The 14,927-nt window shown below is 59.4% G+C and overlaps 1 protein-coding gene across 3 annotated transcripts; it reads right to left on the bottom strand.

Moving 5' to 3' along the window:
- Positions 1 to 768: 768 nt before the first annotated feature.
- On the bottom strand, positions 769 to 9,312 carry LOC119858079 (tyrosine-protein phosphatase non-receptor type substrate 1-like). Of its 3 annotated transcripts, none has more exons than XM_043517029.1 (7): positions 9,208 to 9,312; positions 7,866 to 8,277; positions 7,214 to 7,516; positions 4,726 to 5,010; positions 2,644 to 4,375; positions 1,906 to 2,071; positions 769 to 917 (listed from the first exon to the last, which is right to left on the bottom strand). In XM_043517029.1, the coding sequence occupies exons 2-5, from the start codon at positions 8,002 to 8,004 to the stop codon at positions 3,690 to 3,692; spliced, it is 1,413 nt and encodes a 470-aa protein (XP_043372964.1). In that variant the 5' UTR covers positions 8,005 to 8,277; positions 9,208 to 9,312; the 3' UTR covers positions 769 to 917; positions 1,906 to 2,071; positions 2,644 to 3,689. The 3 variants fall into 3 exon arrangements, with proteins under 3 accessions (XP_043372964.1, XP_043372965.1, XP_043372963.1); XM_043517030.1 differs by lacking the exon at positions 769 to 917 and having other exon boundaries at positions 1,651 to 2,071; positions 2,644 to 2,741; positions 4,274 to 4,375; XM_043517028.1 differs by lacking the exon at positions 769 to 917 and having other exon boundaries at positions 1,651 to 2,071.
- Between the last annotated feature and the right edge of the window lie 5,615 nt (positions 9,313 to 14,927).

The raw sequence follows: 14,927 nt of genomic DNA, 5'->3' as shown, positions 1-14,927 counted from the left end.
TATGCTCAAATAAATTTGTTAGTTTCTAAATTGCCACAAGTACTCCTTTTCTTTTTACTGTAAGGAGAGTGATCACTTAAGATGAGCCATCACCAGCGGGAGGGAGGGGAAGGAGGAAAACCTTTCATGGTGATAATCAAGGCCATTTCCAGCAGTTAACAAAAACGTCTGAGGAACGGTGGGGGATGGGGTGGGGGGAGAAATAACATGGGGAAATAGTTTTACTTTGTGTAATGACTCATCCACTCCCAGTCTCTATTCAAGCCTAAGTTAATTGGATCCAGTTTGCAAATTAATTCCAATTCAGCAGTCTCTTGCTGGAGTCTGTTTTTGAAGTTTTTTTGTTGAAGGATAGCCACTCTCAGGTCTGTAATCGAGTGACCGGAGAGATTGAAGTGTTCTCCGACTGCTTTTTGAATGTTATAATTCTTGACGTCTGATTTGTGTCCATTTATTCTTTTACGTAGAGACTGTGCACTTTGACAGTGGCACATGACAGAGGGGCATTGCTGGCACATGATGGCATATATCACATTGGTAGATGCGCAGGTGAACGAGCCTCTGATAAAGTGGCTGATGTGATTAGGCCCTATGATGGTGTCCTCTGAATAGACATGTGGACAGAGTTGGCAACGGGCTTTGTTGCAAGGATAGGTTCCTGGGTTAGTGGTTCTGTTGTGTGTTGTGTGGTTGCTGGTGAGTATTTGCTTCAGGTTGGGGGGTTTCTGTAAGCAAGGACTGGCCTGTCTCCCAAGATCTGTGAGAGTGATGAGTCATCCTTCAGGATAGGTTGTAGATCCTTGATGATGCATTGGAGAGGTTTTAGTTGGGGGCTGAAGGTGACTTCTGGGTACTCTTCTGGCTCTGTCAATCTGTTTCTTCCCTAACCTTATTAGTGTTACCACATGAGCAAACATCTGAAATACAAGTATATAGTTAACATTCATAACTTCAGATACAGGGAGGCTTTCTACTACCTGGTGAAGGGCCATGCAAAGCAGCTGTGTCCTTCAAGAACTATCTCCTACAATAACAAAGCAGCTGTGTCCTTCAAAAACTATCTCTATCCCACAATAACGAAGCAGCTATTTATGTCCCACAGTAACCCCTTGGTTCGAGAAAGCGGAAGTTCCCTGGCTAGGCCGTAACAAAGTCTTTCGCAGTCCCTTACAGGAGGTGTGACGTTATCTGATTAAAATATGACCATGTAGATCATTGCTGCTACTACAGTTATATAATTGCAACAAATCTTGTACAAAGTATGTCAAGTAAAGTGTCTATGGAGAGGTTATGGTTTGCTGAATACGATTATGGTATTTCTATGCATATATCTCTTTTGTATCTGAAGTTATGAATGTTAACTATATACTTGTATTTCAAATACTGCACTGCACAGACCTTCTGACTCGGGGCTGCGGCTTGAGCTGCGTCCACTCTGCACAATAACAGGGCCTGGAGCCAAGTCACAGCAGGACTCAAGCTCTGACCCAGACCCCTGGCAGGGAGTGCTGTTGACACGAGTCAGACCGATTTGTGTGTGGACAGAAGGGGGGCTTGGGCTCAAACCGGAGTGAGAGTCCGGGCTTAGTGCATTGTCCCTCCCTGACTTGTTCCCCTTGCCTCCCCACCCCGCCTCCCCGCCCCCGTGCATTGGATTGTTCTTTCTCAACTTTTCGCCTTCCCCCATTTGCCCCCCTTGGCCAGTGTGTGATCATTTCGAACAAGACAGAGCCAAAGAGGAAAGAGCCTCCTACAGGGCAGCCCACCCAAGTCTCTGCAAACAGCCTCCCTATCTCCCCGGTGCTGATGTGAATACCTCCCTCCCTGCACACATGGGAGGGCGACTGTCCCTATATCCCGTCCCCGAGGAGACTGCACCCCCCCCCCGTGCTGTGTGACACCAACAGTGGGAAATCCTGGGTTCGGGGTGTTCCGTTCAATGCTGTCCAGGTGCTTCGTGCTGTCTCTGGGACCCCCAACAGGCTGGGCTGCTGTCTCCGCTACTCCTCTGCAGGCCAGGCTGCTGCCGGGTCCAGAGCTGGCTCTGTGGGTCTTTGAGTCTGACTGGAGGCTGCAAAGCAAAGCAGTTGGGGAGCTCCTGGGCCGGCTCAGGGGAAGTCGAACATCTCCCGGGCTCAAGTCCCTCAGCCCACACGTTACACCCAGGTTAACTCCCTCGGGCCAGAGGTGTGTTTTACACCTGCCCCTCTGCTGGGTCCCCGGGAGCCCTGGCGGTGTCACTTCTACCACAAAGGGCCAAATGAGCATAGGAGACCCCCACCTCAGCTCCCAAGGCCGTCCCCACGTCAATGCACCTCCTTGGTTCCTATGGACCTAGCTGGCCAGATCGGGACCCTGCCCCTGCTGTCTCTTCCCGATTGGAAACGGCTTTTAGCATGTCCCCACGGCACAAAGCTTGCCACATGCTACTGAAGACCCACAAACCCCACCCCCGAAGGGGTCCGTGTCATCACAGGGGGGTGGGGGGAACTGAGGCAAGGAGAAAAAGTGACTTGCCAAAGGCCTAACGCAAACCAGTTACAGAGCTGGGAATAGAACCCAGGAGTCCTGACTCCCAGCCTCCCGCCCACCCCCCATGAACCTCTGGCCTGCTCGGCGACCCAGCGGCACCCCCAGACTCACGGCGCAGGGTGCAGTCACCAAACTCCTTGGTGCTCAGCGTTTTCCCGTCCATACTGATGAAGCAGCACCGGTACCGGGCTCCCAGGTCCTTCAGGCTCCTGACGTGAAACATGAGCGTCGTGGCCAGAGTGGCGGAAGCCTTTGGGCCAAGGGCAGTGTCTGGTCTGGACTTTGTACAGACCGCTGACAGGAACAAGCGGCTGCTCCTCCCCGTCGCTCCCAGCTGGGTCACCCCCAGTGATGGACATTAGCTCTTCATTTTGGCACTTTTCCCACCTGGCCTCCGTGCCCACTGGACAGCGATGGAGAGGGCCCTTGTGGGGATGGGGCAGGTGGTGATCTCTGGTTTGAGCAGGTGCTTTTGGGAGGGTTGTGGGGACCACGCGGGAGAAAGAATCTCCATTTTACCGCTGCTGATGTCACCCCACGGTGCGTCTACACTGGGGCTGGGGTGCAAGGCCCAGCTCACAGAGACAGGCCTGCACGCACACGGATCACGCTAACCATGGGGGCACAAGGGGCAAGCTGCCCTCATCCGTGCCTAGCATCCAAGACGGGTACGTATCCAGGCGGCCAGCCCCTCTCACTCTGCCGCGGCTGCATGGCTAATTTTAGCCTGCTCCCTCAACCAGAGCTAGCACGGCCAGTCTCACACCTCTGCCTCGATGCACAGGCCCGGACACAGAGAAAGGCAGACCAAGAGAAATGTACCAATTGGCTCAGGACTCTGAAATCCGACCCCTGGTGGATTTACTGAGGGTAGGGTGAGCAGACAGTAAGTGTGAAAATCGGAAGAGGGGGGTGGGGGGTAATAGGAGTCTATATAAGAAAAACCCCAAATATTGGGACTGTCCCTATAAAATCGGGACAAACTGGTCACTCTAACTGAGGGCCAGTCACAGTGCAGCCTCCAGGCACTGAGCCAACACGATGGGAACTGTGCTAGCCTGTAGCGGGCCTCTCTGGGACTCCTTGCGTGGCTGGAAGTCAAGGCAGAGCAGGGCGGTGAGGCCTTGCAGACATTTACGGCTCTTTTGAAAGCCCAGTCATAGGTGCCCGTACGTACAGTGAACGCTGCCCACGCGTCTCTGTTCTAAAGGGCCACGTTCAGGCACTAGGACTGTCAGCCAGCGCCCATCTGGGCTGATACCTGGCCGGCTTCCCAGAATACCGTTGTTTGGAAAGAGCAAAAAACAGTTCAGCTTCATTTTTAGAGAAGGGAGGAATGGGGGTGGGGAAGGGACAGCTTTGTCACCAACTGTACTGGAGTGGGGGATGAACCCTTCTAGTGTCTGTTGGGTTGGTGTTAGACACTTGAAATGCAGCAGGGACCCTGTCCCAGGGACACTGACGGGGTTTTTTAATGGCCCAATGAAAATCTTTTTACTGATACAGACTAACACGGCTGCTACTCTAAAATCAATGGAAATTGTTTCTTTGTGCAAGTGAAGGTTAAAAACTAGACCCGGCGCCAGCTCCCAGCGATGCACTGAACTACTGGGCAATAGCTGGCACCACACACGAGTCTGTAAACTCAGACCTGCCCTGCCGGGAGCCCCCCCAGAACAGGTGTGTGGGGAGGTGCAGGAGAAAGCCTCGTGCAGCTGCACCCGGCCGAGCCATCCCTTACCTCTGCTTCTCTTGTACAGGAGGAACGCAATTCCAGCCACCGCCAGCACTGAGAGCAGCACTGACACCACCAGGACTATGATACTGACCTGAGTCCCCTCACCTGGGGAGAAAGGGAAGGTGGGTTTGGCCCCCTGAGACAGCCAGTCCCCTGCCCTGGGGCCTGATGGGAGCTGGCACCCCTTAGAGGGGAGAGGCCCCGTGTCCCATTCCCCATCCCCTGAGACAGCCAGTCCCCAGCCCTGGGGCTGGATCAGACCCAGCGCCCCCTAGCAGGCAAAGGCCCCGTGTCGCCCCCTTAACCAGCCCGTTCTTCCAGACAATGCAAAGCTCTCCAAGGGAGGGTGAGTCTAGTGTCCCCTCCTCCTGGTTCTGGGACAGATGGCCACCACCCTTCCAGCTAGCAGCCGTCTGACACCAGCATCCGCTCTCTGCCCCTGGCCCCTCACTCACTCTCCAGGTCCACTCGCACACTCCGGATGATGGGCCGGCTCAGCGTCTCATGCTGCACCTCGCAGCTGATCTCAGCCCCCTCCAACCCCGCCGCAGGCTTGAACTGGTAGAAAGACTCCAGGTTGAAGGTGCCATTGGGGTTCACGCGGGGGGCTTCTGTCCGGACGCCATTGAGGAGCCAGTTAACAGCGATGGCTTCTGGGTAAAAGCCCTGCACATCGCATGTTAACACCTGGGCCTTGCCTTGCACAAACGTGGGGGCGTGAATGTTCACCACGGGGGAGACTGCAGAGGGGGTTAATGACACCAGGTCCATGAGAGTTGTTACACGGCAGCTCAGAGACAGATAGCACCACCGCGGGACAGCCCGCAGGGCCAGGACAAGAGCCGGATCCCAAGGGACGGGCAGAGCAGGGTGTGTGCCAGGTAAGGTTGCCAACTATCTACTCGCACAAAACTGAACTCCCTTGCCCCACCTCTGCCCCGCCCCTCCTCTGAGGCCCCGCCCCTACTCACTCCATCCCCCCTCCCTCTGTTGCTCACTCTCCCCACCCTCACTCACTCGCTCATTTTCACTGGGCTGGGGCGGGGATGGGGGGTTAGGATGTGGGAGGGGACTCCGGACGGGGCAGGGGGTTGGGATGCGGGGGGAGGAGGGCTCCAGCTGGGGGAGCCAGGCTCTGGGGTGGGGCCAGAAATGAGGGCCAGAAAGGAGGGGGCTCTGGGCTGGGGCTGAGGGGTTCAGAGTGTGGAACGGGGCTCCAGGCTGGGGCAGGGGGTTGGGGGGAGGGGGGGAGGAGGGCTCCGGCTGGGGGAGTGGGCTATGGTGTGGAGCCAGGGATGAGGAGTTTGGGGTTATGACATAGTGGGAATTGTCCCTTGTTATGTTTTATGTGAGTCTTACTGTGGAGCCTATTAAGTTTTACTGTTTTGCATGAATACTGTGTGTGCCTCAGTTTCCCTGTGTGCTGCAACAGTGCCTCGGTAGAGGGAATAGGGTGTGTGACTTTGGCTGAGACCCTCTGGGGCAGGTAAGGCTGCTCCAGTTGCCTGCACAGATGCAATGGATGGTGCCCTTTGTAACCTAAGACCCAGGAGCGGGATGCAACTAGGTGATGACCAAGTGACTCTTTGCCCAGGAAGTGAGACAAAGACAAGGAGGAGGAACAAGAGGGGTGTCAGAGGTTGGGTGGCTGGAAGCTGGGAAGTTTGCTTGGGGGGATGGAAGAGGAAAGTCCAAGGCGTCGGGCCCAGGACTCTGCAAGATGGACTTGGCTGAAAGTCACTGATTTCTGTGCTAACAAGTTCTGTTCTACGCTGTGTTCCTGTCTACCAATAAACCTCTGTTTTACCGGTGGCTGAGAGTCACGTCTGACTGCGGAGTTAGGGGACAGGGCCCACAGGCTTCCCCAGGAGCCCCACCTGTGCGGACTCACTGTGGGAAGCACACAGTGGGGCAGGGGATGCTGAACGCTCCGAGATCAGACCCAGGAAGGTCGAAGCTGTGTGAGCTTCTTGCCCTGCAGACAGTCTGCTCCCAGAGAGGAGGTTCCCCCAGAGTCCTGATTGGGCTCGTATGGAGTAGTTCCAGAGCATTGCCCAGTGACTCCGTGACAGGGGTGCAGGAGGGAGCTCTGGGCTGGGATTGAGGGATTTGGAGCCTGGGAGGAGAATCAGGGCTAGGGCAGGGGGCTGGGGAGTAGGAGGGGATCAGGGGGTGCAGGCTCTGGGCACTTACCTCAAGCAGCTCACAGAAGCAGCGGCATGTCCCGCCTCCGGTTCCTATGCAGAGGCGCAGCCAGGTGGCTCTGCGTGCTACCCCGTCCACAGGCGCTGCCCCTTGGCTCCCACTGACCGCGGTTCCTGGCCAATGGGAGCTGCAGAGCTGGCGCTTGGGGCAGAGGAAGTGTGCAGAGTCCCCTGGCTGCTCATACGCATAGGAACTTGAGGGGGTACATGCCGCTGCTTCTGGGAGCCTCTTGGAGCCACAGCAGGCAGGAAGCCTGCCTTAGCCCCGCTGCGCCGCCAACCGGACTTTTAATGCCCCAGTCAGCAGTGCTGACTGGAGCCACTAGGGTCCCTTTCCGGCCGGGCATTTCGGTCAAAAACTGGACACCTGGCAACCCTAGGGCCAGGCCTGCCTGTCGCAGTGCCCCTGCCATGTTACTAGCCATACCGCCGTGCCCTGGCATGTGCACGCCGGCGCCAGCACCGTGGGAGCGAGGAGACGGGGTGGGGCGCAGCTTTGGCAAGAGAAGGAATCTGGCGAAGCGGCAGCTCCGGGACCAGAGGCCCAGATTCAGTGACTGGCCCCAGGTTGCTCAGGGAGTCCGGAGCAGAGCTGGGATCTGAAACCAGGTTTCCTGAGGCCCAGCCAGCGCCTGAACTACCGGGCCATGCTTCCCCCAGGAATGTCCCCATTCCCCGGGGCCGGCCACTCAGTCCCTCCCGGGGCACTTCCCCCTCTGCCCCCCGCCCATGCCGTCACCTCCGAACACGAGCAGTAAGTCTGTCTGCAGAGTGCCATGCGGCAGAGCTTCGTGCTGGACCTGGCAGGAGAAGGTGACACCCTGATCCTGCTCCGTGGGCTGGAAGGTCAGAGAGCTGCTGACGTTGAAGGTGCCATCCGGGTTCCTCTGGGGTGCAGGGAGCAGGGACGCCGGCAGGACCTCCCCAGCCCTCAGCCAGGTCACCATGATGTTGACCGGGTAGAAGCCGGACATGGAGCATTTCAGCAAGTTCTGCTCCCCCCTCAGCACCGCTTTAGTGGGGACAGCAACGGTGGGCTCGGCTGCGGGGAACCAGAGGGCATCAGCAGGGAGAGCCCGGGGGTGGGGGTCAGGGGCCTCCCAAGCATCCCCCTGCTCAGCTGGGTGGTTCCTCCCCCCAGGACAGCCAGAGCTGCCCAACTATGAACAGGAACGCCAGGGCAGGCAAACAGCCCCCTGGACGCACCAGCTCCTGCCAAGTCACATGCCAGGAATTTAAGGAAACCCCTTGCCCCCTTTTGTGCCCATCTATCCCCGAAACACCTTGCCCAGCCCCAGTGACACGCGCGGTAGGGGCTGTGCCCAGAGCAGAGGGGCTGGCTGCTGAACCAGTTCCTGTGCCTGTCACCCCGCTCTCTCGCCAGCACTGACCCAGCACAGCCAGGTGCAGGCTCTGCTCCCCTCTGTCCGTGCTGTGGATGATCAGGCACTGGTAGGTTCCCTGGTCCGACACGGTCACATTGCGCAGAACCAGAGAGGCGTTGCCATTGGCGAGCTGCTCTGTGTCCATGGAGGCCCCTAGCCGGGAGATGAAAAGGGAGTCATCGTACGACACCAGCTCCTGGCCCTGGAAATACCAGTGCACAGCCAGGTACTCTGGGCTGATGGGGGCGTCCGCCACAGTGAAGGTGCATGGGAGGAGAGCCTGGGATCCCAGCTGAGCCGCCACCGGGGAGTCCACCTCACCTCCAGCTGGGCACCTGCACGGAATGAAGCCTGGTTCATCCCTAGCCTGCGTCAGAGAACGGCTTGCAGCCAAACAGAGGGACGCAGAGAAGTGGAGCTGGGAGAGGAAGGAGAAGAGGTTGGGGGGGGGATTAAATAGCTTTTGTTCAACTAAATATCCTCTAAGTTGGGACTGTTAAACGTCCAGCCTGGGGGCCAGATGTCCCACACCCAACAGATTCGCCAGAATTTCAGCTTTCATTTAAAACCACAATACGTTTCTACCCCTCATCTGCCGAGATAACCTTCTGAGTGTGACATAGTAATGATGCTGCCTGATCTGCAGAGAACCTGAGCCCATTGCTGAGACGATGACCACTAGAGACACCCAACCTGGCGTCCAGAGAGCCTGAGCACGCTGTGAGAGCGCGAGTTGCCCTGAATGTGACCGACACAGCGACACTGCCTGGGTCTGCAGAGAGCCTGAGCCCACTGCTGTGAGAGCGGCGAGCTGCCCTGAATGTGACTGACACAGCCGCTGCCTGGGTCTGAAGAGAGCCTGAGCCCATCACTCTGAGCTGCGTACTCCCCTGGCTCTTATTAGTCTGATTGGAGCCTCAGCTGTACGGCCCCAGGATGACACGTCAGTGTGGACATTAACTGTTGTTCACTGGTGGTTCTAGTGGCTGGGATTGGGAATCAGGGGCGGCTGCGGGGCAGCAGCTCCATGCACCCTGGAGAAAGAGAGATACTGGGGATGGGCAATGGACAAAGGGAGCGATATCGGTAGATGGAGAGTCTCTGGTTCATGGCAGAGGTGACAACACACACACCGTGAACAATAACCAGCCGTTTAGCGCTGCCTGAGAGCCGCGCCCCCCCTTGAGTCCTATGCGAACCTCACGCGGCTGTGGGAGAGACTCAGGCCCCAATCCCCTGCCTGGCAGTGACTGGAGTCATCCCACTGACGCAACCCGCCCCCCCGTCTCCTTGCCCCCAGTGAACCAGGGAGCTGGGGAGAGCGCTGGGTCCTTGCCCATATACTCACAGATGCCCCCGAGAAGCAGAGAGAAGAGCCCGACTTGCGCCTTCATAGCCCCGGCCGGGAGGGGATCCAGCTGCCTGGCTGCTCCTTAGCAGTGTGCAGATCCTGGGCAGAGTGACCAGATGCTTTCACTTTCCCTTCCCATATAACTGGCTGCCTTGTATCCGCCCTCTGCCAGGCAGTGAGCAAACAGAGCCATGCCCAGACCTGCTGAGTGCACACATTGAAGCTAGTCTAAGTAAGTGTTGGCCAGGGGGTCGCCAACCTCTGGGGCCTGGCTCCCTGGAGGAGGGGAAACGGTTGATCAGAGCCAGGTGTTTCTTCGATGCAACCCTATTTCCTGACAAAGGAGGAGCCATGGTGGCCCTGGACCCAGCAGCCAGAAGCATCGAGCTCAGAAACCTCCACGTTTGCCCCTCTTCTACCCCATGGAGCGCTGTCTCGCTGTGTCCCCTTAGGGCCACGCTCCCAGCTCCCAAGTCTGCAGCGGGGACGCTAACCCCTGCACCACCAGCCAGGGAACACCTGTAATCTGCCCGGCTCCGTGCAGTGCCGCGGCTGCCCGCCCCCCACGATCCGCAGCTGGGTTTACCCCTGGGGGCTTGCTTGCGCCTGTGGGCTTTATTGGGGGGTGTCTTAGACCCGCCCACTGGCAGCCAGAAGCATCCCGCAGAACGTGAGCCAGGATTAAAGTCCCATCCTTGTGTCCCCTCGGGGGCCCGATGCACTTTATCCCCCAGCTGTCGGGGCTCCACCTCCCTGGGTGTGAGGACCAAACAGCTCCTTGGGCTCCAAATGGATTTTATGACTGTCATTGGGTCAGCGGCGATGCTCTGGAACTGCTCCCTATGGAGCAGGCAGGACTCTGGGGGATGCAGCAAGGCGGTGTGGTTCCCCGCTGCCCCGGAGAGGGAGAGCCAGAGGGACGAGCCTCTCCCAACACCAGAGTGGGCGGAGCCAGCAAGTCCCACGCCCGCCCCCCCACAGGTCAAGACACAGGAGAGGAACTATAAAAGCCCCACCCGAGCTCACTCGAGGAGCAGTCGCTGGAGAGGCCAGATGCCTCCAGCCTAACTCCTGGTTGGGAGACCCCAGCGACCTACGGCAGGCCCGAGGACTGGACTGGCCTGGCCTGGCCTGGCCTGACGACGCCAACTAGAGCCCGGAGGAGCTGCCCAGCCTGCCTCTCACCAGCTACCCAGAGGATCCCATGGTATTTGGCCCCCCTGGAGGACCCAGGTACCGCCAGAGGGGGAGTTAGGAAGCAGCCTGGGGGCACCTGACCTGAGTCTGGCTGCGACACTGCCAGTGCCAATGTCAGTGTATTGCGGCCGGGATCCCCACTGACATGGCAATGGGTCTTCTGCCGCTGCTAGGGCCCTGGGCTGGGACGCAGTGGAGTGGGTGGGCCTGTGTCCCCCTGCCACCCAGCTTGTGGGTGTCAGTCTCCCCCATTCCCAGGCCCCTCTGAGCTGAGAGCCTAGGCTTGTTGATAATCTGTGTGGTTCCCCACCACCCTGGAGAGGGACGAGCCCCAGCCAAACCCCGCTACACGGAGCATGCCTCCTCTCTCTGAGCAGACTGTCTCCAGGGCAAGAAGCTTAAACAGCTTCAACCTTCCTGGGTCTGACCTCGGAGCATTCAGCATCCCCTGCCCCACCGTGCGCTTCCCTCATTGAGTCTGCTCGGACGGGGTCCTAGGGGAGCCAGAGGGTCCTGCCCCCCAACTTCACAGTCAGACGTGACTCTCAGCCAGCCAGTAAAACAGAAGATTTATTAGGAACACAGTGTAGGGCAGAGCTTGTTAGCACAGAAATCAGTGATTTTCAGCCAAATTCATCTAGGGGTGAGTGGAGCCAGAGCCAGGGCTCTGGCCCTCCCCCTGCGCCCCAAGCCAGCTGAGACTGACTCGCTTCCAGCTGCCTGACCCCTTCCCTGCCCATTGCTCCTCCTCCGGCCTTTGTCTTGCTTCCTGGGTTCCTGGTTGCATCCCCCTCCTGGGTCTCAGGTTACAAAGGGGCGGCCATAGCATCCCTGCAGGCAGCTGGAGCAGCCTCCACAAAAGCCACACATGCTTATTCCCACCACCTAGACATTGGTGCAATACACAGGGAAACTGAGGCACACAGCCTTCATGCAAAACAGCCCAGCCCGCTCTGGCACCCAGCAGCGCCTCTGGTGGGCAAAGGCAGAACTGCAGCATATTTTCTGCAGGGAAAAAAATTCTGCCTCCCTCGGACAAGAGCCCTGCGTACGCTGTGGGGAGGGGCACGGCCTGGGGCAAGGGTGTGGGGTTTCCGCACAGGGGTGGGGCAGACCAGGAGGCTCCCGAGAAGTCCCGAGCAGTGTGGCCAGCGGCAGCAGGGCAGCAAAATAAAATGCTGCAGCCCACAACTGCTAAAACCCCCCAGCAACGGACTGCGGAATATAGCCCAGCTGGGCTAGCAAAGCATAGACTTGGCGACGTTCGCCCGCGCCCCTAGGCCCATGCCTCCTTGGCCTCACTGGAAATCCAGCCCTGCCCAGGGTACAGAGTCCCGGTCTATCCCGTAGCGCGGGAGTTGCCGCCGTGGCGTGCTGTGTCCCCCGGCCACAGAGGCAGAGCAGACCGCAGCAGTGTCCCTCCACAGCTATTTCAGCCCTGAGCTGAGCCTGGTCAGAGCAGCTATTCCTACAGAGGTGGCTGCTGTTTCCGTTCCCCCGGCAGAGACAGGTTCAGCCGCAGGCTGCAGACCACACGGGAAGGCCAGGCTGCACTCTGGGGCTATGGCTTGTGGGAGCAAGAGCTGCTGGTTGCAGGCCCTGCACCATGCAGCAGGGCTGTGTCGCTGCGCCGGGGCTGGCATCTCCCACGTGGATCCTGTGCACTGTCTGCTCAATATGGCCCAGGTGGTGCCCGCCTGGGGGAGTGAGAGCTGCTGGGTCCCCTGGGCTCCCCAAGAGCCTCCGCACGTCCCGGGCCCTTCATCCCACAACCGCAGAGCTGGGAGCTTCAGGCGCCTCCTCTCCTTTCCAGGGCCCAGGCTGCCGGGGAACTGCCTGAGGGTTCCCTCCACAGCCGCTGCTGTCCATTCCCCAGCCGACTCTGCACAGGGACAAGGCAGGGGACCCTGAGGACAAGAGGGCCCCAAAGCTGAGGGGATGGTGCCCTGCGGCCGACCAGCCATCAAAGAGGTCAGGGGGCTCTGTCCTTCCCTGCCAGCCCAAGGGTTCACAGTGAGCATGGGTTCCCAGCCACATCCTGTCCCTGGGACCCAGACCTCATGTCCCTCCGATGGTGCCGCAGGCTCTGGCACTCCCAGCATATCATGGCATGCAGGACCAGCAGGATAGCTGCCACGACACCCAGGGGGCCACAGGCTGCCCAGTGCCGCACCCTGGATCCTGAAGAGGGAACAGAAAGGAGCATGTGTGGGTTCCTGCAGAGGGGACAACAATGGGCTGCTAGAGATCCCCTATCATCCATTCCGCTCCTTCGTTCCTCCCCCTCCTTCCCCTCCTCTCCCTGCCCTTCCCCCTTCCCTGCATCCTCTCCCTCCCCTTCTCCCTTCCCTCCATGCCTCGGCTCCCCTGTCCCCCAAGGGTCACATGAATGGCGGGTACCTGTCCCCTCCCCCAGGATGCTGAGTTTGGTCCCGTTGCCGGCATGGCTGCTGGTGGCCGAGGTCCAGATGAAGCAGCGGTAGAGCCCGGCATTGTGCCGGGTGAGGTTGGCCAGGCTCAGGGACGCGTCCCGCTGGTGCCGAAAGCGACCCGCGTCCAGGGCAATGCGGCTGCGCAGCTCGGTCACCTGGCTGGGCGAGGGATAAATCTGCACCTCCCCACTGCCGCTGGGTGCTCTCCGCACCCAGGTCACCACCAGCTTGGAAGCCTTTGGGGTGGCGGAGAAGGTGCAGTTCAGGAGCACGGAGCCCCCCGGTGAGGCCCTCAGCTCTGGTGGCTGGTACACCCGGACCTCTTGGGTGGGAGGAGAGAGACATAGAGTGGAGCAGGAGAGGTTGCGACCCTCCCGCAATCTCTGGACCCCCACTGCTGGGAACCCTCCCCCCTTCACAGGCTCCCTGCTGCTGGAGACCTTCCCCGACGCTGCCCTTCCCCAGTTCCCCCAACTCTGCTGCCAAGGTCTCTCCCCAACCTCCCATCCCTCCCCCTGCTGCCAGGAGCACCCCTCCCCTTCTCACCTGGAGCGTTCCCCAGGCTGCCCCACTCACCGGGATCCTCCCCCACTCCCCATCCCTGCTCTCCCCACACCACCCACCTCCCCCCCAGGATCCCCTGAAGTCAGCCCCCTCATGGTACCTGACCCTTGCAGCAGGAGGCAATGGAAGAGGACCAGCCAGATGGGCAGCATGCGACACATTCTGGGCTGGTAACAAACCCTGGGACGGCGAATCCCTGGGGCGGCCGCTACCGGGTCTCCGAGGGATCCAGGCTCTCGCAGGGCAGGGAGACGCCCCGGCAGATTTTGTACTCACACCTGGTTGGTTCCAGCAATGAGAGCTGTAGCACTGGACAGGCCTCATAGAGACCAGCCTGTGGTGCCCACCCTGGGTGCAGAGCCTGCTCACTGTGCCAAGGGCACCAGGGAACAGAGATGTCCTGCAGCTGCCCTACAGAGCCAAGTCCCCAGCCGGGGAGAGCCTGGTGCGACCATCTCTGGGCGCTGTGTCCCGGGCAGGGCTCTGCACCTCACAGACGGGGACACACCGGGAAGGGGTTGGCAAAGGGCAAAAGCCGTGACCTGGGGACAGCAAAGGGCGGCCTGACAGAGCCTGGCGGAGCTGGATCCACTCCGATCAGCCACACGAAGTGGTGAGGGGCACCTGTCCAGGGAGGGGATTCCTGAGAGCAGAGCCTTCAGCAGCCAGCAGAGCAGGGCAGAGTGATGGCCCCGAACGTGCCAGTGTTTGGCCAGGAGGGGAATTAACCAGCGGAGTCGCTCACCTAGAGCCGGCGCAGATTCTCCATCAGCCCCTTTCAGCGCCTGGGAATTGGCACACCAGGCTTTCGCACGTGGGGGGCTCCAGTCAACTGACCAGGATGACGCCAAATCCTGTTGCCTCCCCCGGGTGCTGCGACTCTGAGCCAATCTTACAGAGAGCCTAGTTCCGTGGCGCCTGGCGTGGGATGGCCCCTCAGGCAGAGCGCAGAACGCACTCAACCACCAATGGCTGCGTCGTTTCCCACCTACCCCCAAGGAGTGGAGCCTGCGGGTTTCTCACTGTCAGTGGAGAGCTGGAAGCGAAACCAGTCCGTAATTGGGGCTGCACAGCACGCTCACAGCCTCCGCCCAGAGGCTATGGGGAGAGCGGAGACACAGAGCCACCCCTGGACCCGGGATGGCTCAAAGCCAGCATGATGCCAGCCCTCCACACACAGCTTCATTGCCCAGCCCTCACACACAGCAGGGTCCCCCCCACACCCATCTGGAGCCAGTGTCCCACAGAGACACCCTCTCTTTGAGGGGGGCCATACAAGGCCAGCGTTCAAAGAACTCAGCTTCCATTATTCTCAACGGGGAGGGAAGGACAAGATTTTCCATTGTTCTCAAACCCCAGGTGTCCTGGCTCCCAGCCTCTCCCCCACCACCAACCCGAGTCTATCCACTAAGTCCCACACCCCACCCAGAGATGCGGAGAGAACCCAGGAATCCTGGCTCCCAGCCGCCCAGCACCCCCGCGCTCTAACCACTAGACCTCACTCCTTTCCCAGAGCCAGGGATG

This window comes from Dermochelys coriacea, chromosome 6 (assembly GCF_009764565.3).
Source record: "Dermochelys coriacea isolate rDerCor1 chromosome 6, rDerCor1.pri.v4, whole genome shotgun sequence".
In the NCBI taxonomy this organism is placed as follows: domain Eukaryota; kingdom Metazoa; phylum Chordata; order Testudines; family Dermochelyidae; genus Dermochelys; species Dermochelys coriacea.
Note: the sequence above shows the minus strand (reverse complement) of the source record. Positions and strands in the feature narration are given on the sequence as shown.